Below are 25,446 nucleotides of genomic sequence, written 5' to 3'. Positions count from 1 at the left end.
CTGGGAAGTAAAAATAAAAGTGCTACGGTAAAATGAGTAGAAGAAATGAATAATAATACACACACCAAAAAATCTAACTGACCCTTATTTATATAAAAATCTGTTCTCTTATTACTTTGCTAATAATAACAGAGATTCAATTTCATATTACAGTAAGACATAATTTAAGATGTACAAATTGGCAAAGACCCACAAATTTGAATGAATGACACGTGAGCCATGATCTCTGGTATAGGTATTTTTATATAGTTTCTGACTGAAATACCAAAATGATACTCCTTATATAGGGTAATTAGAAAACTACATATATCTTTAGTCTTCACAGCAGTAATCTCACTACTAGAGATCATATTGAATAGACATCTCCTGAGGCACAAAGAATAACTAGAATCTATCCTTCAAAATATAGTATATCCTTACAATGGGAAATAATATAAATTTTTGAGAGAAAGAAGGAAGGGTACAGGTATGTGGCTTCTGGATGACATCTTGAATATATTTTAAAAGGAAAACAGTGTATTAAGTGGGCAGCAATATATACTGTTTTTTCTTTCCAAAACCAAATTAAATGATAAATTAATATATTTTTAAAATGAAGTCTAGTGAAGATAATGATGAGAACAGGGCATGAATGTGGGAGATACCTTGTGTGGAATGCCCAGAGAATAAGGGTCTCCTTATAGCTCCCATTTAGGAAAGAGGGAGGGAGGGAGGGAGGGAAACTGGAGGGTAAACTTTAATATTTACTGAGTATTTGCTTTAGTGAAACTGACAAAGATGGAATGTCTGGAATATCACTGATTCTCAAGTTAATGGTTTTCCATAGCCACTCAGATAAGTACTTGAAAGGGAGATGACATTAATTCAAAGGAATGGAAAAAAAGGCAACATTTCTTTTTGCATTTAGAAAGAATTGTTTGTATAAATCTGAAGAAATGATTCTGAAGTTTGTAGATAACTTAAAGTATAAATAATTCTGTAATACAATTATCGAGATACTGAACTACATTTTATTGAACTTTCTGAACCGTGTATAAATATTTCCTCTCTGTCAATTCCATGAGTGTTTTTTTTTCATTTCCCGATTAAAAACAAGAAATGTTGCATGTGTCTTATTGTGTTTCCACAAGTGACTCCTGGTTGGATTTGCATTTAGGAAAGTCAGTGGAAGTAAGCAGTGTCCCTCAGTTTTGTATGAGAAGAATGTGGACTAGGCTGGGAAATTGCATCTCCCTACTGTCCTTTCTCTCTGTGCTTTCTTGTTTTGTATCACTCAATTGGCATGTTCAATTAATTAAAAAATAATCTGCAACACTCTGCTTGTTCACACATATCTTCATATTCCCCATGAAGCACAGTTGTCTCTGCCACTGCTACAGAGTAGTTTAAACTTTGCACACTGACACTGATGATTCTTACATGGGGAAGTCAACACACAACGTTATCTTTAGCTTACAGACTGGAAGCAAGTACTAGGGACAGGAATTTAAAACAGAGACACCTTGGAACTTCACTCTGCAATACAGTTGAAAAGGCATTTGCATAAATGACAGCTTCTATTTTTGAAACTCAAACATTGACCTCTATCTTCATGAATATCATCTGACGGTGATGGTATATTGCAGCTATTCTTCCTTTAAAAAGTTATTAGAAGGCTAAACTATTCACTATCTTAATGCTTTTATAAGGAAATGATCAATCATACAATTCCCTATTCATATTTTCTGTTTTAAAAATAGCTATTTCTCTTTGTAAACTGAGATGAATTTACAACATGATTGAAGAAATAAAAGCCAGGTTAGTCTGGGTACTTAGCACATTGAGGCAATTAGAGGTTGCATTTTAATTAAGATCTAGTCTTTGTTCAAGGAGAGGAAATAATGAAATTGCATGGAAATATGAATGGGAGAATGAGGGAGAATTTTGAAATAAAAATTTAAAAAATGTGATTAATGTTGGAAATCCCTTAGAGCCACAACTATCTGTCTGCTCTCTTTAATTTGGCTGGAAAAGAATGGAGTTGGAAAGTTCTTATCATTAAATGAAGGCTGATCGCATTTCTCAGATGATCTTTGAATATTTCAGACATTTGACCTTGCCAAAGTAAGGCGGGGATGGGGGTGGGTGGGGTGGGTGTTAAGACAAAAGAGGGGTGGTGGGGAAGGACTGAGAGAAGACAGTGTGAATTTGGGAGTCCATTCTCTTCTTCTACTATGTATAGGTCCTAGGATCAGGATCAGGCTTGCCAGGATGTGCCTTTATATGTCAAACCATGTGGGTTTGCGAGAATGCCTTTTAAAATGCCCGAATAAAGGAATGTATCATGGGTAAGGGCCTACCAAAGTTTAAAGAGTGTAAAGGAGGGCACCTGGACTTTCTTAAACTAGAATTATTTATGCCATACACCCGCTGCCCTTGTGTAAGTCGCTTTCCAACTCTCAGTCATTATGCACACTGAGAATTTTTGAGCAGTTGCATCTGCAGCCTATATTTACAAAGACTCGGGTGTATAACCCAGAAAAGGACTGTGAAGCCCTTCCTGTGGTGGAAATGTGACTTGAAGAAGTAATAATCATATAGCAAGGTATTTAGAGACGAAGAGTTCTGACCTGGCAGTTGGAGGGGACAACACCTAAGACTGTGGTTTGGGGAGCCTGCAAAGTCTTCAGAATCTGGGAGCGACTGTGCAGAGGCTCTAGAGAAAATGTATTATATGTCAGTATTTCCGTTTTTATCCTGAGGTATGTCTACAAAGAGCTTCTCCCTTGGCTCTAAGCCAGGCATGTCTTTGCCACAGACTCTAGCGAGCACTTTCTGAAAAAGCTGTATTTATTCCTTGAAGCAAATCGCATTTTTTTGTCACAGACAACCTGTCTGTCTCTATGGAAGTCACATACGTGCACAGTCTGGTATGACCTGGAGGGAAAGGAGTTTGAGGCCTTTTCGCTTGAATTACAGTGTTTTAAACAGCACTCCTGATGGTGGAGGCCTAAGAGCTGAATAAAAACCCTGTGGAGCCCGCCCAGGCAAGAGAGGGAGAGTGTGAGCTTCCAGAGACTACTCACTGCGCATGACCGGCGCGCGTTGCCACGGCAACCAGGAAAGGCAAACCCGGAAGCCTTGGCTCGCGGCAACCAAAGACACCAAAGATCGTGTCCTATCGGCTCATCTTTATTGATTCCAGGCCCAGTTTTGACCAGAACAAAGCAGATGAGGAACCGAGTCCGAGGCAATGGAATGGCTATCTGCTCAGGAGCCGGGCGACTCAGAAGATCAAGGTGGCCCGGCCCAGACGGACGTATGTGCTACTCAACTTTCTGAAGAGATCCCCAGGTCCTGCACAGATGAGGTACTGAGTTCTGGCTCCATCAGCTCCTCCAGAGAGCAGCAATCTTGTTCCCACACTTCCGAGAGCCCACCAGAGAGCGAGAAGGCAAGTACAAGTTCAGAAGAACAAGACGAGCAGCCAGAACTTTCAGTCTTACAGAAGCTTGAAAATAAGCTGAGTGAGAAGTGGATCAACCGCATCAAAACCAAAGAAATTTATTCCGAAAGACACCCATCAGACAGCAGACTCCCAACAGAAACCCCGGTGGGATCTGCTGAAGAACTGAATGCCCTGCAGTCATTTTGTACTAGTAAAGTAAACCTGATTCACCAGAGAGAGGGTTCAAGAGCCAAGAAAAGCAGCAGACACAAAAGGCTGCAGTTCAGAGGGATTGCAGAGACTTCTCAGGAAGACGCCTTCAGCTGTGCTGTTCCTGAGGAACTGTTGAGCAGAGTCTGCCTGAAGAACACGAGGGCGACTCTAGCGCACATAGGGGCTATTAAACAACATGTTTCTTCGCAGTGTCCCAGTTGCAATAGCAAAAGGGCAGAGCTGGCTCGCTCTGACTTCCTGAAACGAAAGAAGACACTACTGGAGTCGCTTCTCCTCCAAGAGAAAATAGACGAACACCTTCATACCACAGACCTTCTCACCCGTGTTGGAGAAGCACATCATGGCTTCCCCAGGCTTTCAGATGATCCTAGGATCATCTGGGAGAGACTGACTAGGAAAATTCAGACGGGAAGCTCTGGCTTTGGAAAGGTAGATTCAAAGCAGGTGTAAGGTAGTCAAGTACTCTCCCACTTCTCAAATCACCTATCCATCCAGATAGGAGGCTCCTAATGATGATATATAATGTGTCCAAGCAGGGGATGGTGACTATTCATGATAACAATGTGGTATTCATACATGTTCCTTTTGCATATTTGAGTAATTGCCATCTTTTACAGAGGAAATTTAGAAACCAATGTAAAGTTTTCTTCTGCCTCCTTCACGGAGCAAATTCCGTGCAATAGTTTTTTCACACTATCAAAGACAATTGGAGTAGTTACAAAACCTTTATAGTCTAGGAGAACGATACATATTGGTAGTTTGGAGTGGTGGTTGACAGTCCAGAAAGAAAGAAATAAACAGATGTAAGATAGTTAGGAAGCGTGGTTGGCTGGTTTTGTTGATGAAATGGCTTCGGGGATTTAATAAAAACTACATGTTAAAACGCACTAGAATTCTGACTTGTCTACTTGATACTTGAAAGGATGGTAATTTCCTTAAGACAAGAGACTGGTTAGTTTCTGTCAATTTGACAAAGACTGAGGTATAGCCTCTATCACACTGGTCTATGGGAATGTGGGTACGTGTGTTCATTTACCTGATTAATGATTAATTTGGGAGCATCTATCCTGCGGTAGGGGATGCTATCCTTGGTCAGGTAGTCTTGGGCTGTGTAACACAGCAAGCTGAGCAAACTATGGAAAGCAAGCCAGTAAGCATATTTTCCTATGCTTTCTGCTTTAGTTCCTTCCAAAATGTTTCTACCTGCACTTCCCGTCTTTGGATTCCCCTATTAACAATAAACTGTCATCTAAATGATTTCCTCCTTCAAGATGGTGTTGCTTAATATTGCCAACCCCAGCAACAACAACCTAAACAATGAAGATGTTGGTTCCAGCGGGTGGGACACTACTGTGATAGACCTGACCATGGTTTCTTGGGACTGTTGTGGAAGGATCTGAGAGCTCTGTGCTAGGAAAAGCCTCTGAATGCTCAGAGCTTTATGACCTGTTGGAAGAACTTGTACAATAGGCATGTTGATAGAGGGGCAGCTGCTGGATGCCTGGCTCGTAAAGTTTTAGAGGGAAGCAAAGGCTATCAGGATGTTTATGTGATGTTCTGAGTGGAGAATCTGACAAGGGGTCAACTGTGCTTGTCTCTGCCAGATGACACAAAGGAGAATCACTTAGGAAGGGGGAATTCCAACTGAAGAACTTTCTCTGTCACACTGGCCTGTGGGCGTACTGTGGGGACACTTTCTTGATTACTGGTTAATGTGGGAAGGCTCGGCTCACTGAGTGCTGCCATCCTTAGTTAGGTGGTACTGGGTTGTAAGAAAACAAGCTGAGAAATCCATGAAAGACAAGTCAGCAAGCAGCATTCATTCCTTCATGGTCTTGGCTTCAGGTCCTGCCTTTAGGTTGCTCCCTTGAGTTCCTGACATCCCTAAATGATTCACATAAACCTAACAAATCCTTTTCCTACCCTAGTGGTTTTGGGTATTTTTATTCCAGAAACAGAAACCCAATAATACAGACAGGGACACTAGAACATGGCAAATTTGAAGGAAGTGACCGAATAAAATTCTTTGAATCTAAGTACTGCGAGGTGTATTTGAGACATATACATGGAGATTGTAAAGAAATAGGTTATTTGTACTTACAGTCAACAGGAAAGGTCTAGGTGTTAGAACACAGAGGGACTAGTGGGAAAATCATAGGTAAGTAGTTGAAAATTTAAGCCTTACATGGGGTAAACTTTTCTAGACGTTAGGAGAAAAAACAGAAGCAGGGATAATTCCAGATTCTGAGAAATGCCAACCCTGAATGACTGGGAGGGGTAATAATCATGCAAAGCTAAAGCAATGGAATAAATAATATGAATACATACTACATGAAAAATGTAATTGCTGGCAGTGAAATAGGTGAAGCCGAGGAGACACAAAGTGGTTATTAAAAAATCCCTTTTGGTCATAATGATTTTATGAGTCCTCTTTGTCCTAATTTCCAATCTAAGGAAACCCAGTACCTCATAACTAAGGATGGCAGCACTCAGTGAGTGCTATTAATGGGGAAAAATTACATTTATCTTGATAAGTCATACTTATGTTTTATTTTCTTATAGAAATAAAAAGTGCTACTCTGAGATTGTTTCTGTATGTCATATGTCTAACTTATTTTAGTGAAAGAGAATTGTGTTCACAAAAGTTAGCTCACAAGATCCTGTAGCCATCACCTTACAATTTTGTTCTTTGAGCTAAGCTTTCATTTCATAAATGATCTTTTTCTCGGAAAATATCTTCTTAGTCATTCCTAAATAAAATGGAAAAAGTCATTGTCACTTACATAATAACTTTTCAGTTGAAGTCCATATTACGTCATACTTTCTCTTTGCCTCTCAATAGATTTACATTTTACACAATCAAAACTTTGAATAATGTTCCATTTAGAATTCCCTGTAATAAAGGTCAAACTCTTCTCTATTCATCAACCAATCTGGAAACAGTAAAGTCATCTTTTATTTCTCCTCTTATAATCATCTCAACAGCAAGCTGTTTTCCTCAACAATATCAGATAGGTTCTCTTCAGCATTTTCACCAAGACTTGTTTCCCTGGCATTACTTTTCTTTGTGGAATCTTTAACTTTCTACTCCATCTTTTTCTACTCTCCATGCCTCCCTCCTGTTTTCAGTTATTTTTCTAGCACTTGAAGGCTTTTAAATAATTCTGCTAATTTAAAACAGAACAACTCAGATCAGCTTCTCTCCATTACAGAATTAGTTCAAACCAACTGATAACTACACAGTGGTTCTTTCACATCTGACCCAGAGTTATCTTTCTAGTCTCTTTCTGTATATTCAAGCTTCTCTACAGGATGTGCTGTTCCTCAAACTTTATTGTTCTTTGTGTCAGTACAATTTACATGCACAAATGGAGGCCAAGTTTTTTAACTGATGAAAAATGTTTTAAAGCTAGCTTGTTCTTTATTACTTATTTTAGTTTATGAGTTTTGTAGCTTTAAATGGGTACTATGCTTACATGATCCAAGAGGCTAAAGGATATGGAAAGGCTTGGTGACCAGGATCACTTCCCTATGGCTACCATCCAACCCTATTCTGCACTAGCCTACAAGACCTATGTACTTCCTAGGTTTAAGTGTGACTGATTTGGGTAGAGGGCACCCATCCATGCCAAGATAAGACTCTTGAGACAGAGTGAATTCAGGGAATTTAGGATTACCACTTTACTAGAAAGAGCTAAAGTATTTTTGCACTTTAACCCACTAATGTGTAAAGCCTAATTAATACCGTTACCTATAAATGAATTGGTTTCTTATATGTTCTTCCAATACTGTTTGAGCAAATACAAACACCAAAGGTATTTTGCTACATTGTCTTGTTGTGGTTTAGGTGAGGGTAGCCTACAGGTTCAGTCCTCAGCCTATGGAGCTACTGGAAGGAAGAGAGTAGAAGCTTGATGGTGGGGCCTAGTGGGAGTAAGTTGAATCATTGCAACTGTGTCCTTAAGACGAGTCCTGAGAACTTCCTGTTTCCTTTCCCTTTCTGAGTCTGAGTCCTGAGCTGATCAGCTCCCACCACCACCATAAGCTCTGCTTCAAAGTGCTACCCCGCTAGAGGCCCCAAAGCCTCAGGAAAGGAAAATGGACTAGGACTGGTTGATGCATGTAGATCTTTTTTCTGAATCTAGAGTGATGCTTAAGGAACCAGTGAGGCACACTTTTGGTTATGTCTCTAAGGATGTTGACAGAGAGGGCACAGGTATATAGCAGAACAACAGGGGAGGTGAAACCATCCCTAACTGTGGGCATCACCACTCTAGACTGGACCAAAATAAAATGAAGTAGAAAAACAGAAAGGCAGCCATATGCAAGCTCCATTCCTTCTGAGTGAATTGTGAATTGTGTCTGTTCTGTTCCCATCACCCATAGATGGCAGACCACAGACAGCTTCAGTCTTTCTAGGAATGTCATTAGCCATTATACAGGAATGTAAAGGCTTTTTTTTCTTCTTCAAACTCAGAATGCATCTCTGGTCCTGTTTCTTCTGAGACATTTTGTTACCCTTATTGAGAAGCTAATGGGTTATCTGCGTCTCTAGCATCCAGAGAGTCATTGTTTGAGGAGTAGGCCAATCTAATAAGCCCACTTTTACAATTACATATGTAACCTATTGGCTCTATTCTCCTAGGGAGCTCTCCACAAATGAGCCAAAATAGAAACCCCGCTTATTCCATGGCTGAACAATAGCCTGTTGTATGTATAGTTTTCAGTTTGTTTAATCTGTTTAATTGCAATGACACTAAGATCATGGTCACTCTTTGGCTAATGTAAATAAACCTGCTGTGAATCTGCCCTAAGTGTCTATTCAACCACCTGTTTCTAATTTTGTTTTATCTATACCTAGAAGTTGTAATCAGGATCACATGAGTTTGTGAGGGTGGGATCTCTATAAAGTCATCAGGGCCTTTGTATAAAGAGCTAGCTGGATGACTTCCTAGGCTAGCTTTAACTTTTATTAGAAACAGTGAAATTATATCCACAAACATGTCCGTGTTTTATATTTTTTCCTCAGTGTTCAAGTGCTCCAATTCTTCATGCCATTGGCAGCCTTCTTATTTTTCATGTAAAAATTTACAGACATGTGTAGGCATGCAAAATGGTATTTTATTGATTTTCCTATCAAATGTTCAATAATATGGAACAACTTTTTATTTACTTGATGGTCATTTATATGTCTCCTTTGGAGAAATGTCTTGTCAAATTACTATTTGTAAATTTTGTTGAATATTGTAGGACTTACAAATTTTGATATTAGATTACTCTCATATATATGATTTGCAAATATTGTTCCTATTCTGTGGACTCTAGTCCCTTAAGGCAGCTGATGCATAAAATATGTAACTTTAATGAAGTCCAACATATCTCTTTTGTTCCTTATGCTTTTGTGTTATACTAAGAAACCATTGCCATATTTAAGGAATTGCACATTTCCTTTGCTTTCTCTACTAATAGTTGTGTAGTTTAGCATCTTAATGATGAAAACTTAGAGTTACATTTGTCATGGCTTGACTGTGACTCACAGAATTTATGTGCAAAGAATTCCTGAATGCATATGACTTTGCAATGTAATTAGGGTTAGGTGAGTTCACAACGTCAGAAACCTCTCAAAGAACCACTGACTTTGAAGAAAGGTCTCCTGGCCTTGCCTAACTCCACTTTAGATGCCTTCCAACCTGTTATGACACAATAAAAAAGTCCTCCCCAGATGCTGATCAAATTTTGTAGTATGCTGTGGACTGTCCAGCCCAGAACTACTTTCACATAAAGTATATAGTCAGTTTTAGAAATTTTATTGGAACACTAAAAGATGGGCTTATATGTGCCTTTTTTAAGTTAAATTTTCATTTATGGGCCCAATTTCATTATTTTACATAAGGATATTTAGTCTCCTCTATCAGTGGTGTTGCTATCATGGTTTCAATCAATCAAGTTTATAGGGGTGAGGATTTGTTTATCAACTCTAAACTTTACTCCAGTAGTCTCTATGTCTATTCTTGTGTGTGTGTGTCTGTGTGCATGTCCATGTACGCATGCACAAAGCTCGTGTATGTAAGTGTGCTGAGCCATCTCTCCAGTCCTGTGTTTATTCTTATGCCAGCAGCACAATGCTTTATTTACTATTATGCTCTGAATTACCTTTTGAAATTAGGAAATGGTCAAGGTTTTGATATCAAGAAGTATAAAATACCACTTCTTTCTTTCTAAGATTGCTTTGGCTATTGAGGCTCCTTGAGATTACATATGATTTTCTGGGTGGATTTTTACCATTTATGAACTTCCTCTGGACCTATGCAGTTAGCTAATACAACGTTAATTATTATGAACTAAGGAATAAAAATATCTCTAAGAAGTCTGTATTTTCTGATACATTAAAGTTGGCTAAACTGTTCATTTTACAAATACTTGATAACTTGCAATAAGTTTGTAATGGAGTAACGTATCTGTAAAAGATTTATTTTTATTACTTTTAATTATGTGTATCTGTGTGTGGAGAATGTGCATGTAAGTGCAGGTATCCTGGAAATTCAGATGGAGCTATGATGGCCTGTGGAGCTGGAATTACAGGCCTTTTTGAACTGTGTGACAAGAGTCCTGGGAACAAAACTCAGGTCCTCTGAAAAGTGGCACCTGCTAGTAACTTGTGGGTCATGTTTCATTCATAAGCAGTAAAGTTCAACACTTAAACATGAAATAATTTCCTTCAGTAAGCTAAAAAAAGAAGTGAGCATCCTTTCTGCAAATATATTTGGATCTATGTACACTAAGAGATTCCAGCTTAGCTAAAATGGGGAGCCCATCAAATCACATGGTCACAACCATTTATTTTGCTGACATATTAAAACTGTGTCTGACTACTTGGAACATCATTGTACAAATATATTGTCTGTATATAGTATCTGGAGTATATAGCAAATATCTGTTTTATTATTTACCCTTCTTATCTATCAAATACAAAAAATTCTGTCCCCAGAAACAAGTCTGTACAGTGATCATGTTCTAGTATGAAACCTTAGAAATGTAAATAAGTGATGTGTAAGATTGTGAGAAAGAAGGTTCTGTCCTAAACAGCTGGCTCATTCATATTCATATCTAGAACTGGGACGACCAGTTCAGAATACATACAATTTAAAGATGCTGGCTTATTCCTGCTGAAGCTTAGCATGGTAGCTTAAATCTTTTGGCAAGAACACGTTGAATCAGATTACTAATCAACTGGAATTCTGACTCTCCAGTTGTGGTCCTTCAGTTTTATCTGGGAGTGACAGATGAGAGGTAGGTACATGGATAGTGGACTTTAGAAATGAGAAAGTGAATTGTAGTTCAACTTCTATTCTTGGTTGATAATACCCTTTGGAACACAATTTCAAATATTTTCCTAATTGCAGTAGACTCAAAAACCACTGAAATGGAAGCTGTCAATGGGAGTGGCCTGCATAATAATAAGGCTTGATTTTGGTGAACCCACTGTTAGCTTAGGAGAAAGTATGATGTGGTCCTTTCAGGACTAATGATGCCACGTATGCAGCGAGAGGGTATAAAGAGATTGAGTAATCTCACAACGGGGGCTTTGGTGGGGGGGGCGGAGTTTGGCAGGCTTTCAAGCAGTTCTCAAATGAGTGAAAGTCACAGAGACTGGCTTGGCTTTTATTATAACCAGCAGGTGGGGCTGAGGTGATTCAATCAAGTGGGCTGTACCTTGCTTGGCTTCAACTTTCTAAGTTTCAACAAAAGGAGCACCTGGGCTTTTCTAATAGCTAGTCCAGGTATAGGGCAAAGGATGAATCTTTAAAGCTCCAAGGAAAACGGAGTTAGGCTTTTAATACAACTTATCCCTGATGTTTGCCTGACTGAAATTTGCTATGCATAATCTAGTTAAATGTTACCATGCTCTAATAGTGCTCTATGAGGCCCATAGCTTGTGGTTGACTTGTGAGGGTAGTAGATGTTCCACTGAACATCTTATTCATGAGCCACTGCTTTGTATTTTGAGATTTGGTCACTAATTAACAATATTTTGTAACATCTTTAATAAGTTCACAAGTGTGTAAATTGAAATTAAAGTGGAGATATCCATAGAGTCCTGTGGGTTTTTTCCTCTTCCCAAAGGAGGAATCCTTGAGTAAGTAATTATTGTTATCATTGGCAGAACTAGATAGCGAAACAGTTGGCAGTTGCGCAAGCTACTGTAAAAATGCACAACTGGAAGAAGCCTTTGGCAAGAGAAGAAATCTAGAGATAAAATAGTCACCTAAACGTAGTTTACATTTTTTCACATTGGGTCTCATCCATAGTTATTTGGGTTAAGGGACATGAAGGCAGGTCTTCGATAAGATCTATTATATAGAAGTTTTTATGTATATATAGAGTCTAAAGGTTTTCATTGTTGCTCATTTATAAACCCCCCATTAATAAGGGCATTCAAGAGATGGATGGCGTTCTCCAATAGCCTATCAACTGGCACAGATTTGGGAACAGAGAAGGCTACCTTTTCCTGTAGATGTTCTAGAAGGCTCACACTCAATTCCATCTCATTGATAACTTTTTCTGTTTTGGCAGGGTACTTACTACCTGTGCTGAGCCCATACAATGTAGTTTCCATGATCTGTACAAAACATGGGGTGCCACAGGCTTGGGCTTGGGAGAACCTCTATACTTATGAGTCACACTAATGGCATATGGCCTGGCAAGTCATTTTGCTATATCATAAATCTGTGGGAAAATTGTGACTATCATAGGCTCTGTGGAGCCTAGGAGATAGAGAAGAAACTTTCAAAGGCTCACAGTGAAGGCATTTGTGGGGGCAGGGAAAGTTGCACCACTGGGTCTCTGTTTTGACACTTGAACAAATTCTAAAGCCTCCTCTGTTAGGGGATGCAATTCAAAATGGGCCAATTTGTAAGCACATAAATAGGATTTAATGGCATTTATAAAAGGCATATGAAACCTCTAAGTTAAAAGAAACCTAAAAGATGTTGGGTTCCTTTTATCATTTGGGGTTCTAAACATATCAATCCATTACTCATCTTCAGCAGCTTGACTTTCTTCATGGGTGACAAATGGGGCCTGAAAATTTTTATATATTTATATTTTATAGGTTTTAGACTACATTTCCCCCTCACTTTTCTGCCTCCAGATCCTCCTATGTACCTGTTGTTCTCTTTCAAATGTATGATCACCTTTTCATTATTGTTAATATATATACATACATATACATATATATTCCATACTTATATACATACATATGGAGAGTCACATGTATTTATTCTTAAATACAGATACACCCTACACAGTCTATGTTATGCTGCTTGTATGTATGTGTTTCAGAGCTGACCATTTGGTATTTGGATAACCAAGTGGTGTGCTATTTCCTTGGGAAGACTATTTCTCCTGTTCTTAACATTCCTTAGTTGCCTGAGATTCCTTGTTCAGGGTTGGGGCCTCATGAACTTTCCCCTATTCATGTTAGCATGTCTATTGGTGTTATCTGTGTGTCAACATGCAGGCGGCCATGTTAGTGAGACTTTACAGGTGTGACTTCTGACATTTCTAGGAGTCACAGTCTCACAGCAAACCCTGTTCCTTTAGCTCTTACACATTTTCCATCCCCTCTTCCTCAATGAACCCCGTGCCTAGATACAGGATTTGTGTGTTAATGCATCCCTTAGGGGTGAGCCGCACAACTCTGCATTTTTATTGGTTGTGATTTTCTGTAATGGCTTCTGACTGTTGCAAAGGGATGTTCCTTTCATGATGGGTGAGTGCTACACTTACCTGGCTGGACCCCAAGGATAATCAGTTCCAAGATTCATAATAATGGTTTAGCTCTCACTTTCACTTTGATTGAATTCAGATCACCTAGAACATTAGTGAGGCACACTTGTAGGTGTGTCTGAGGTTGTCTACAGAAGGCAGTAAGGAAGCAGGAGAGACAATTATCAGTATGGGCAGCACCTTCCTATTGGCTGAAGGTTTTAACAGACTAAAGGCATTCCTTTTCCTCATCTTCCTCACTGACTATGCTCTGGAACATCCTTCCAACCATGATGGATAGAAGTCATCAGAAAATGTGAGCCAAAGTACAGCCTTCTTCCCTTAAATGTCTATGCTATGAATTTTAGCAAAAACAGGTACTTAATAAGTGGAGCAATGACTGTGAATGAACCTGATATTGGTTCTTAGTTCTTCGAAGTGACTTATATTTGAAATTTGAAAAAGTTATTATAGCAAGTCCTGTGCTGATATATTGTTTATGATCTAATAAAGCATGCCTAGAGATCAGAATGCAAAGCTAGCCACAGCCATAGAGGCCAAGCAGTGGTGGCACACACCTTTAATGCCAGCACTCAGGAGACAGAGGCAGATGGATCTCTGTGAGTTCAAGGCCACCCAGGGCTACACGAGAGTGACTAAGTCTAAAAGAAAAACAAAAGCGCATACCTTTGACCCCAGCACTAGAGATGTAGATAAGACAGGAGGAGGATCTCAGAACTGGCATTTGGTCTTGGGCAATTAGTCTCTAGCTGCGTTGAGGGTAGGATCTCCCCAGCCTTGATAGAGGTAAGAGCTCTTTGGTGGCTTGGCTACTTCTTTTTCTCTCCCGACAGTGAGCTCCCAAATAATGACAGAGAGACTTCTTACCAATTTTTGAAAGCTTGGCCTATGGCTTAGGTTTGTTCCGAAATAGCTCTTTTTTTTTTTTTTTTTTTTTTTTTTTTTTTGGTTTTTCGAGACAGGGTTTCTCTGCGTCTTTGGAGGCTGTCCTGGAACTAGCTCTTGTAGACCAGGCTGGCCTCGAACTCACAGAGATCCGCCTGCCTCTGCCCTCCCAAGTGCTGGGATTAAAGGCGTGCGCCACCAACGCCCGGCTTCCAAAATAGCTCTTATAACTTGAATTAACCCATTTATATTATTCTACACTTTATCACGTGGTATTACCTCTCTTCCATCTTGCATCTCCAGTTTCCTCTCCATTTCTCATTGGCATCTCCTGTGCACCCAGATTCCTCCTCCTCTTCCTTTCTTTCCATAGGAATCCCACCTATATCTCCTGCCTGGATATTGGCCTTCATTGTTTCATTACATCAATCACAGCAATATAGCTTCACACAGTGTACAAATATCCCACAACAAGTTATTCTATGTAGTCTAGAGAAACCCCAGGATCCTGTAAGCAGAACTTAGCAAACAGTTCCAGTGGGAGTTTAGAAGAGCAGACAGCTAAGAGAAGTGCAGAAAGTAGGGTGTGTGCTCATGTGGTTTTAGATGGAAACCAAGACTTTTCTGGGAATTGAACAAGAGGTCAATCACATTACATTGTGGCAACTCATTTACTTACATTTTGTACTGAGTCTTTGTGGAAGGTGAGTTTAACAGTGACAGGTTGTTATGAACTATCCCCAAGAGACAGTTTTTGATACTTAATTCCCAGCTCCTGCAGTCTTTTGAAGGCTCTGGGGTTTCTGAAAGGTCTATTCTGGCCATCAGCGAAAGGTCATTAGGGGCTAGCACTGGAAGGTTATACGTACCAGTGATTCTGGTCTGTCTTGCGGCTTGCTGGTCAGCTGACATGCGAGGACCATCTACTATATGCTCCAACTGGCAAAGAATTGCTGGGCCAAGCAGTTCCACTATGGTAGACTGAAATCCCCTTGAAACTATGAGTTCAAATCATCTTTTCCTAAGCTTACTCTGTCTGAGTTTTAGTTAAAACCATAAGAAAAGTAAGTGATAAAGAAATTGACTTGATAGAAAAAACCCACAACTTTGCAATAGTATTGCATGGTTATTTTCAACTGCTTTGAACTAGTTTTACAGTAGAACTGGGTGCAAAATCAGATGTGAAAGACTTGAAAAATTTCAGTTTTATCAGAAAACAAAACTGTTATTAAATTAGAGCTATGAAAGCATTTTTTTGTTTTGATTTTTTGTTTTGTGTGACAGGGTTTCTCTGTATTGGTTTAGAGGTTGTCCTGTAACTTGCTCTATAGACTACGCTGGCCTTGAACTCACAGAGATTCACTTGCTTCTGTGTTCCAAGTGCTGGAATTAAAGGTGTGAGCCACCAACACCCAGCATGAAAGCATTTAAAAAAATACTAGAACCATTAACAAGGACCTAAAGTCTTTACATAGTAACAATAGGAATGAATTTGAGGTCATTTGAGGTTCAGAGTATGCATGCTATAGTCTCCAGCAAGTAAAATTATAAAATTATAAACTCATTTCAAAAACTCTCTCTGAGATAGGGACTGGAGTAGCCTGCTTACACAGGGTTTTCTTGGCCAGTGCTTGGTGAGGTTCTCCTGACCAAGAACTCAGAACCCACTGCCACCATCATCCAAAGGGACCCTGCTATTTTTTGAGTTGAGGGATACCTTGGCATTGTCCATACTGTGCTGGCCAGAGTCAAGCATAATGAAGAGATGTAGGATCATATTTTTTAGGGAGCATATGAGAATTCAGGCACTTTATGGCAGGATCAGATTCCCTGTGTGAATCTCTGAGAAGACAACATGGAGGGCAGGCTAAGTAACTGTGGAGACCAAAAGATGTTGAAGATGTCAAGGGAATAGAATGTCTGCTTAGAAAAGTCACAGGCAATTAAGTAGATCCAGCCGAAGGCAAAGCACAGATGAAAACAATATGACCATAGGAACATGGATGCCCAAGCCTATTGGAACTCCTATCCCATCTCCACCTACCCTGGAATCTGGCTGTTGATCTATAGGACCTAGTGCTTACACTGTAGAGTGTCTGTCTTACTTTGGCACCATCCTTCCTTGCTCCCCCGACCCCAATTCCTTCCTTTGGGAATTCTTATCCTGTGCCTCTGTGTATTGAAAATCTCTAACTTATTTTTGACGTCACAGGGTTTATAAAGAAAAGTTTGCCTTGTGTCTCAGAGGAGACTTTGAATTTAGACTTTTGAGCAGTGTTGGAACTGTTATGACTGAGGAGTTTCTTGAAAATGGACTGAGTTTGCTTTACATCTTAACATGTGCAAGAATCAAGGGTGGCCAGGGATAGATTGCCATTGTATAAACTGATGGACTCCGAGGTCAAGTTGGCAAGAGTTAGAGTTGGTTAATCTTCATTATCAATTCGACAAAATCTAGACTCACCTAGGAGGTTGATGAGGCACACCTCTGTGTGTGAGAGAAACAGAAAATGTCCAGAAAGATAAAAATGGCTGGTGAAAAAAGACTCACTGAAACATGGCTAGTTGTCCATTTGGAGTAAAAGGGGGAGAAAGTGATAAAGAGAGTGCCCGCATGGCTTCATTTTGTTTTCTGCCCTTCCGTGAAGTTAGCTGTTCTCCCTTGCTAAACATTTCCTGCCATGATTTACTCATCTCTGAAACGGGGAGTCAATATAAATCTTCCCTCCCTTGTTTTTCTCAGACTCTCCATCACAGTAACCAAAGACTCAGAAAACTGCCCCTGTCATGGGGGTATACTGGAGCCTACTGCCATAAGTTACTACATCAGAACAGAAGATTCTCTTGTCACTAGGATATTACAAATGGCTTAGCCACCCCAAGCCAAAGGTCAGAGGTCAAAGCCTAATTACCAAAAGAGAAGCTATGCTCAGTGAGTATTTCTTATGGTTCTTAAGAACTTTATAGCAACAACTAGACTAAAACAGTATATATTGTTTCCCCCTGAGGCCTCTATAGAATAAATGGCCAATGCCTTGTTGAGATATATGGCTGAAGGCAGGATAAGAGTTGCCATTCTGTGCCTAGAATTAGTCACAGACAATCCTCCATCCAGCATACATGAATCATTCTGACATACATGGTTAGGTCTGGGCCAAGACACATAACTCAGTACCATATGGAAAGAGGCCTTCATCCACTCCTCTTATGCCAATGGTCAACTTTTGATTTATGTTGATTAAACCTATTTCTGAAGCTTCATAGGACTTGGCCAATGCATCGCAAAATATCACAGTGCAAAGTACACACTTGCCAGAGAGAAGAGAGCCAGTCAGTAAGTCAGAGCAAATGAAATGAGACCCCCTCAGTGGCAGTGACTGCTGCCTAAATATTCTGCTCACTGCGCCAATTATTGCTGTCATTGTGTAGAAATGAGATTGTCCCATTTCAAATGCCAAGAATGGTGAGTAATAACCATGCATTAGTGGTGGGGATAAATGTCTATTCTCTATCTAACATGGTCATGAATAATTTGTCTGATGCCTTGATGACCTGTTTGGAGCTCTATTAGGAAGCTGCGACATTTCATAGTAGGCTTAGAACTCTTTCTTCCTCCCAACACTAGATGGGGATGAAAAAGTTTATTAGCATGGGATCAGGCTTTCAGAGAAGTGCAAAGAGGCTTTGAAAATGAAAACAGGCAGGAGCCTGGCTTACCTAGGTTGTGTGAAGGGTGAGGGTGGGTGAGTTCCTGAGCTGGGTCTTGTATAGTTTCAACTTCTCACTGGTGCTGAAGAACTACCCTGGCTTTGAATGCCATCTTTTCAGGGTATAGAGTACAAACAAAAGAGAACACGGGGCAACTGAATTCAAACTCTTTAAAAGCCATTGCCAGTCTAGCAACTCTTGGTAATAAAATGGGGTGTCTGTCCCCAAGGGGTCTCCTTCCCTCTGAGTCAGATCCCCTAGACTCTCACTTCTAGTTATGGCTCATAAATCTGTTAGGTATTCATTTTCTCCTTGGTTACTTACATTTAGAATTGGGAATTTCAAATAGACAAATTACATTATTTAGAGGGGAAAATGAATTGGCATCTCACAGTTAGCTAATCCCGAAAGCAAGTCTTGATATTCCATCTAAACCCATTTCTATCCTACTCTCCATTTCAGTAAACAGAGCTATCATCTACTCAAGCATCTGACCCAATGAAATACTTCTTATCTTCCATTACCCACTCTCGTATGAGCCTAGGCTGTTGCCTTACATGTGTCAGTGCCTCTCTTTCTTAGATCCATAAAGTTGCTTACTAGTGGCACTGTGGGCTGTCAGACCTGAACTCTGCCACAACATACACTCTCTCTCTGTCTCTCTGTCTCTCTGTCTCTCTGTCTCTCTGTCTCTCTCTGTGTGTGTGTGTGATTTTTATACTATAAACTCAGAGATTTAATGGAATACTTTTCTTAGATTAGTGTTTCATTACCAGGTATTTCCTACCCATGTCTATGTATATTTTTCAAGGGCGTTTTACTTATCTGGAGACATTTTTATGTTCAATTTAAAATTATTTTTTCTTATTTTTTACCCCATAGAATCTCTTGAAACTGGGACCTTAACTGTACTCCTCAAATTTTTGACATAACTCAAGACAAGAAAAGATATCTGGCCTTTCAGTAAGAAGCCATGGTTTTTGTTTTGTTTTTTGTGTTTTGTGTTTCTTTTTTGAAGTAGAGAATTTCATTGGTTGCAGGTGAAGAGAGTGTAGCTTATCTGGGAGATAGAGGCATATCAGGATGACCTTCATACCAAGGTTCTTCACTGGTTGTATCCAAACTTTCTTGAAATTGTATAGCTTAATAGTCTTCCTAGCTAATGCCAGTTCCCTCCATTTTCCTTTCCATAGGTTTTTGTATTGCTGTCTAATGTCCCTTTCTCCCTCTAAGTCTTTTTCTCTCCTAGTAGGCTCTTGTACTGCCTAACTTCATTATACTTCTATTTAATGTACTCACATAGTATGCAATGTTTTATATGAAACACCTACATTTTGATTTAAAAACATGTGATTGAGGTACTATTATTTTGGAAATATTAGGAGGCTCTGGGAAAAACTGTTTTTTTACTTCTCAGCTGGGGTTCTGGCAATTTTTGGTATCATTTGTTTTTGGAAATTTCAGCTCTAAATACAGTGTAAATATAATTTCATTTGGGGGAACTAAGAGGTAGAAGTTCAACATACAAATTTGGGGGAACCATAATTTAAGCCAGAAAAGGAGGAAATGAAGACAAAGGAATGAAATGCTCAGTGTTGCATTTTGGTGAAGTCAGCGTAGAATCTTACTTGAAGAGCTATTTATGGCACATCTCTCTAGCATTGCTACACACTAGACTTACCTGAGCAGCTTTCCAACTTTACCCATGCCTGGGCTATCCTTCCAGCTATTGCAATTCTGTTTTCCTGGGCAGTCACATTTGGTAAAGGTGATTTCAGAGCATGGGATTAATTTATAGCTGCACTAAAACCCAGTTGTGAAATGGTAATGCTTGAAGGCCAATATGGAAGCTTGTTTCAAATAGTCAAGGACTGGAAGAATAAGGTTGTGGCTGGGGAGATGACTGTGCATTTAAGAAAGGAAGAATGAGGACTGGAAGAAGGGGGAGTAGGATGAGAAAGGAGAGGAGGGGAAGGCAGGAGGAAAACGGAGAGGAGGGGGAGAGGGAAAAGAGAAGGGGAGGAGTCTGCATTGAAAGGATCAGACATAACTCAGCTACTGCTCCAGCACCTTGTCTGTTGCCTCCTGCCATGTTTCCCACCATGATGGTCATGGTCTCACCACAAGCAAGCCCCGTTAAAGCTTTCATTTACAAGTCTTGATCATGGTGTCTCTTTACATAAATAGAATAGCAATTCTCTCTCTCTCTCTCTCTCTCTCTCTCTCACACACACACACACAATTAGCACACATACACAAACCCAAGCACACATACTTATATCAAATATCGTTATAATAGACAGATGCTGTGGAATGTCATTTTAACTGAGCAAAGACGTGTGACATTTGTTGATGCTGGAGAATATTACTTTAGCTGCATAAATTTGCTTAAGCTGCACTTGTTTAACGATGTAAGGATGTGTGTTCAGTTATGCAAAGACATGTTGTATGTTTCACCTTGCCTGCCTAAGGCACCCAATTGCTCTAATAAATAACTGAACGATTAATAAATAGGCAGGAGAAAGGAGAGGCAGGGTTGATAGGCAAAGAGAATGAGCAGGAGAAATCCAGGCTCCAGAGAGAAGGGAAGGGAAGAACAAGAGAAGAAGAAGAGAGCGAGGGACATGCCAGGGTTAGAAGCCAGGCAGATTCTGTCCAGCTACACATAGAGAAGCAGTGAAAGTAAAATATACAGAAGTAAGAAAGGTAATACGCCCCGAAGCAAAAGGTAGACAGAGAGAAACAGGTTAATTTAAATTAGAAGAGCTAGCCAGAAACGAGCCTAAGCTAGGCTGAGCATTCAAAACTAATAATAAGTCTCCATGTCATGATTTGGGGGCTGGTTGGTGGCCCAAATAAAAAGGCCTGGTATGGACACATACAAGACATACATCTCCACGTACATCCGCGCAACCAGAAGGTGGCCACCTGACTGCACTACAAACATTTGTAGGGACAGATGAAATATGTATTAGAAGAGACAGAAGTTTGTGAGTGGTCATACTGTAAATCTCACATATTTGAAGCAAGTGAGGATTTTGTCTTTTAAATGGTGTGCTTTCATTTTCACTACAGGAAAAAAATAAAAAGAGGGAGATTGAAAACAGCTGGAACGTGTGTCTATTTTCACCTCCTCCATCTGGAACTTTTGTTTTTGGATATCACAGACATTTTCCAAACAAGCCTCAGCTGAACAAGATGATAAATGTGAGAAAGACATGCATGCATGTATGGCTTTCTGTTTATTTGGAGAAATTTATAGAACACAAAGCAACGTGTGTTTTCAAATATAAAACCAAACATTTGAACAGCACAAATAAAGTTGGGCTTTGAAGAGTGATGTGACATTTATTTTACATTTTAAATTGGGCTGCCAGACCTTTAATCAGTTGGCCTTACTTATCTGGAAAGCAACAACGGAAACCTTAAACTGTTAGAACTCTTAGACAACACAGTTTTGTCACATTATTTGAAGTTTCTCTCAGCGCTTCACGAACAGAGATCCTCCTTCGCTTTACTTTTTCCCACTGAACCTGCTGTGGTGAGACACTTGGGTCAAGTCCTATTACTGGTTTCACCTTGTCACTCTTCCACTCTATCAAGATGCTCTTGTTTCAATGCATCCTAGGTAATTTTATGTTGATCTGTGAAAACTTTTTAAATAACTTTACTTCTTTCACAAATCAAGTCCCCAAAGCCTTGACCCTTACAATACAGATCCCCCACCTTTCAGTGTTCTAGGGATTAAATCTAGGGTCTCAAGTATGATAAGCAAGTGCTCTACACCTGAGCTACGTCTTCAGATCCTTACCTCACTTTTCAACATGGTGCAAGAGCTCTTGTTTTAAATCCTGGCTTTGGCTCAAAACCTCGTTTTCCTAAATGTGAGGGTAATTTAGGTCTTGCCCTTCCAGCCTAACGATTGAGTTAGGAAGACTAAAGGTGAATAATAGCAAAGAACATTGATGAACAGTAGGAAGAGGCTGGTAGAAATGGTGCAAACAAAATGAATAAATTTTGTGACAAGTTTACTAGAAAAGAAAAAAATGCAAATAAGCACGCTAACTACCCTACACTTCTGGGTGGATTAGCCAATGTAGAGTCCGATCAAGGCTTGGAGAATGAGAAAGGACTTATTATATAGAATTTTGTGTGTGTGTCATTGTGGCACATATGTTTATTCCATTGCAGCTGCAAACTACAGAGACAGAAGAATGGGGGAAATGAGAGCTCCAGAGGCAGTAGACAGCTACGCTGGCTGCATCTCTCCCACATATGTCTGCTAAATATAAACTCATTCCGTCATAATGGACAAAGCCCGAGAGTATGGCACATTAAAAATCTTTAATTGTGCTAGATAACACAGCAATTAAATTAAAATGCATTCCATTAAACACAACAGAAAAGGCATTGAGCAGAAGTACAAATGAAAATGTTAATATCATTTACCTTGAACTTTTGGCTCATTATAAGACAATTTAGAATTTACTGCCAACTTGATCTCAGCAGCTGTTTTCACAAAGACTAGAGATATAGATCTGGGACTCATGGGTAAGTGATATTTATTAGACAAGGAGGAGTGTGTGGGCGGGAAGGGGTCATGGCTACTCATGGCTACTCCAAGTTAAGAGAAGTTCATTTATTTTTCCAGCAAGTACATGTCTTTTGAGGACACTTGAGGAAGGATGGGTTCACCTGTTTAACCAGCTCGATTACCCCAGAGCAGCTGAATGGGTGACAGACGGAGTCAGATTGTCCTCACATTCCTATAAGTAAAGCTATTTCTCACAGTTCTGGACCATATCCATCCAACAGAAAACAATCTGATAACAATTACGGCTTGCTAGTGCACAGTGAGAAGTCAAATACCAGAGCCAGTTCTCGCCAAGTCTTTCTTTGTGCCTTAACCACATAATCCATATTCTTCATTACGCTATCCTTCATCTGTCTAAACAACTGCCTGTTGGCAGTTTGCAAAACTTAACTCTTTTTAGCCCAGGCAAGGTTATACATGCTCTGATCATAATAATAAAGTGGGGACTTGTATATATCGTTTTAAAACTGCTAATTAAACTAAGCAACAAAAACCAAAAAAGAAATCTAATTTGGTTTGCAAGAGTGGGACAGCCGTTTACTACTGCAATAGCAAAGGACACCAGGTCCCTGTTGTTTTTTCCCGGGGAAAATTCAGCTTTAAACTGGTACAATGTGTGTGTGTGTGGGGAAGATTGCAAGCATTCTGTCACATGGGCATTCAAATGGACGCCCACTTGAGCTGAGTTGCTGCTTTACTGAAAAACGTACAGGAAACCATTATTATATCATAAACATGGTTTTTACTTGCACTTAGTTTACATTTTGTGATCCTGAAGATAGTTTCGTGCTGGTTGGCTAGCTGCTCACTTTTCTATCTTGTGACTACTGCCTCTCCTTGCTCTTTTATCAACAGGAGCAATTTACTTTCTCACAGGCTGAGAAGCCTCCTATGCATTAATGAAATTGATTATCTCTTCCCCCTTACAGATACTATATGCCTATTTAAAACTTAAAGACTATATGAGTGGTGCAATGAAATATTTCTACAATTAGGAAGAAGTAATTCCTTATACTCAGAATTCCAAAATTGTGTGTGTAGTGGGTTATTTGGCAGGGAGAAGGGAGTGGGTACAGATTCTTCTGTTTATATATCACAAGGTTTTGTGTTTTGTGTAGATGTATTTTTTTCGAATTGCAGCAGTGGGAATCCTTATTTGTAGACACTATGGAAAGATTTCTGAAGTTTAAAATGAGCCCCAACACATTCTTAAAATTCAGGTGTGTATGTGTGTTTGTATGATGGGTATAAGTCCTAAAAGGTGCTATTTATTATTTTGTAAACAACAAATCTTGTGATTAGACAAATTAAGATGGTTATGATGTGACTAGACGAGATGCACTTATGAGATCAACATTGTTTCTATAGGTCTGTTACTGACACACAATGATATACACTATATGGCTATATATCTACACATATGTATATAACATTATACATACACACACACATATATATATACATGCATTGTGCTGTTTTGTTTTCCTATTTTTAAATTTTCTTTGCACACATGTATTTTTCAATACATATTAGATATGGCCTCAAACTACATAGAGCATTTGAGATATTTTTCACTGGAGTTCTTTCAACACCTTTGAAATTTTTTCCTATGCTCCATCCAAAAATTATGACTTTTTCAAGTAATGGTTATAAACTTCACACTCCTGGTTTCCTTTGCAGCCACTGTAAACTTTTTACCTACACTCCACCAGTATTTAGAAATGGGTGGGATGAGGAGGAGGTCCATAGGAAATCAATATCCTTACAATAAAGGCTGTAGATGCTACAGTGTTTTGGAGAGCACACTGACTAGTTTCATACCAACTTGACACAACTAGAGTCATCTGAGAGGAGGAAGCCTCCATTGAGAAAATGTCCCCATAAGATCAGGTTGCAGGTAAGCCTATGGGCGTTTTCTTAATTATTGGTAGATGGGGGTGCAGCCTAATGTGGGTGGTGCCATCCCTGGGCAGGTGGTTCTGGGTTCTATAAGAAAGCAGGCTGCGAGGGCACGGGAGGAGGGGAGGGAAAGGGAGAGGGACCTGGAACTGACTTGAGAAGCAACCTTGTTTCTCATCTAAATTTAAACTGAAAAATAAATAAAAATAAAAAAGAAAGCAGGCTGAGAAAGCCAATGGGAGCAAGCCAGTAAAAAGCAACCTCTCATGGCTTCTGTATCAGTTCCTGCCTCCAGGTTCCTTCCTGCTCTGTTTGAGTTCCTGTCCTGATGGCCTGTGATGATGAACAGTGGTATGTAAGTATAAGCCAAAAACCCTCTTTCCTTCCAACTTTTTGTCATGTTGTTTCATTGCAGTAATATAAACGCTAACTAAGACAGTGCAGTGGTTGGTATATAGAACTGAGCATCCACATTCTGAGAGAAAGGCACTAGGAAAACTCTGGAGACATTACAGTCTGTGTGTTTCCTAAGTGAAGATGTGATGTTGAAATTGTTTTCAAAGTGATGGAGCAATATTACATACTTTGAAAAAGGGACCGCTCCTTGTTGATTGCAAGGAAAGATCAGGAGGCTTTGCTAGCATCTAAGCTAGAGGTAATGTCTTGAATTTCTTTGGTGATAGTGGTTAGATAAATATGAAAATATGAGATAGATTTTGAAAATTTATCTGACAAAATTTATGTATACAAATATCTATGAACACAGGCACACACATATTGTATGAAATTGGAGGTCACATGACTTCACTGTGATAGATTTTATTCTGCCACCTTGAAAGAGGTGGTAACATATGTTGTATACATAATATATATATTATATAACACAATCTATCTATATGTCTATCATATA

At 39.5% G+C, this 25,446-nt stretch overlaps 1 protein-coding gene across 1 annotated transcript; it reads left to right on the top strand.

Annotated features, from left to right (window-relative positions):
• The first annotated feature begins 3,096 nt into the window (after positions 1-3,096).
• Positions 3,097-4,548, top strand: CUNH8orf48 (chromosome unknown C8orf48 homolog). The gene has a single exon (XM_005066629.4). The coding sequence runs from the start codon at positions 3,233-3,235 to the stop codon at positions 4,109-4,111; it is 879 nt and encodes a 292-aa protein (XP_005066686.1). The 5' UTR covers positions 3,097-3,232; the 3' UTR covers positions 4,112-4,548.
• Positions 4,549-25,446: the final 20,898 nt, after the last annotated feature.

Source organism: Mesocricetus auratus, unplaced genomic scaffold (genome assembly GCF_017639785.1).
Source record: "Mesocricetus auratus isolate SY011 unplaced genomic scaffold, BCM_Maur_2.0 Super-Scaffold_100026, whole genome shotgun sequence".
Lineage (NCBI taxonomy): Eukaryota > Metazoa > Chordata > Mammalia > Rodentia > Cricetidae > Mesocricetus > Mesocricetus auratus.
The sequence above is the reverse complement of the archived record's forward strand: the minus strand, read 5'-3'. Positions and strand labels throughout refer to the sequence as shown.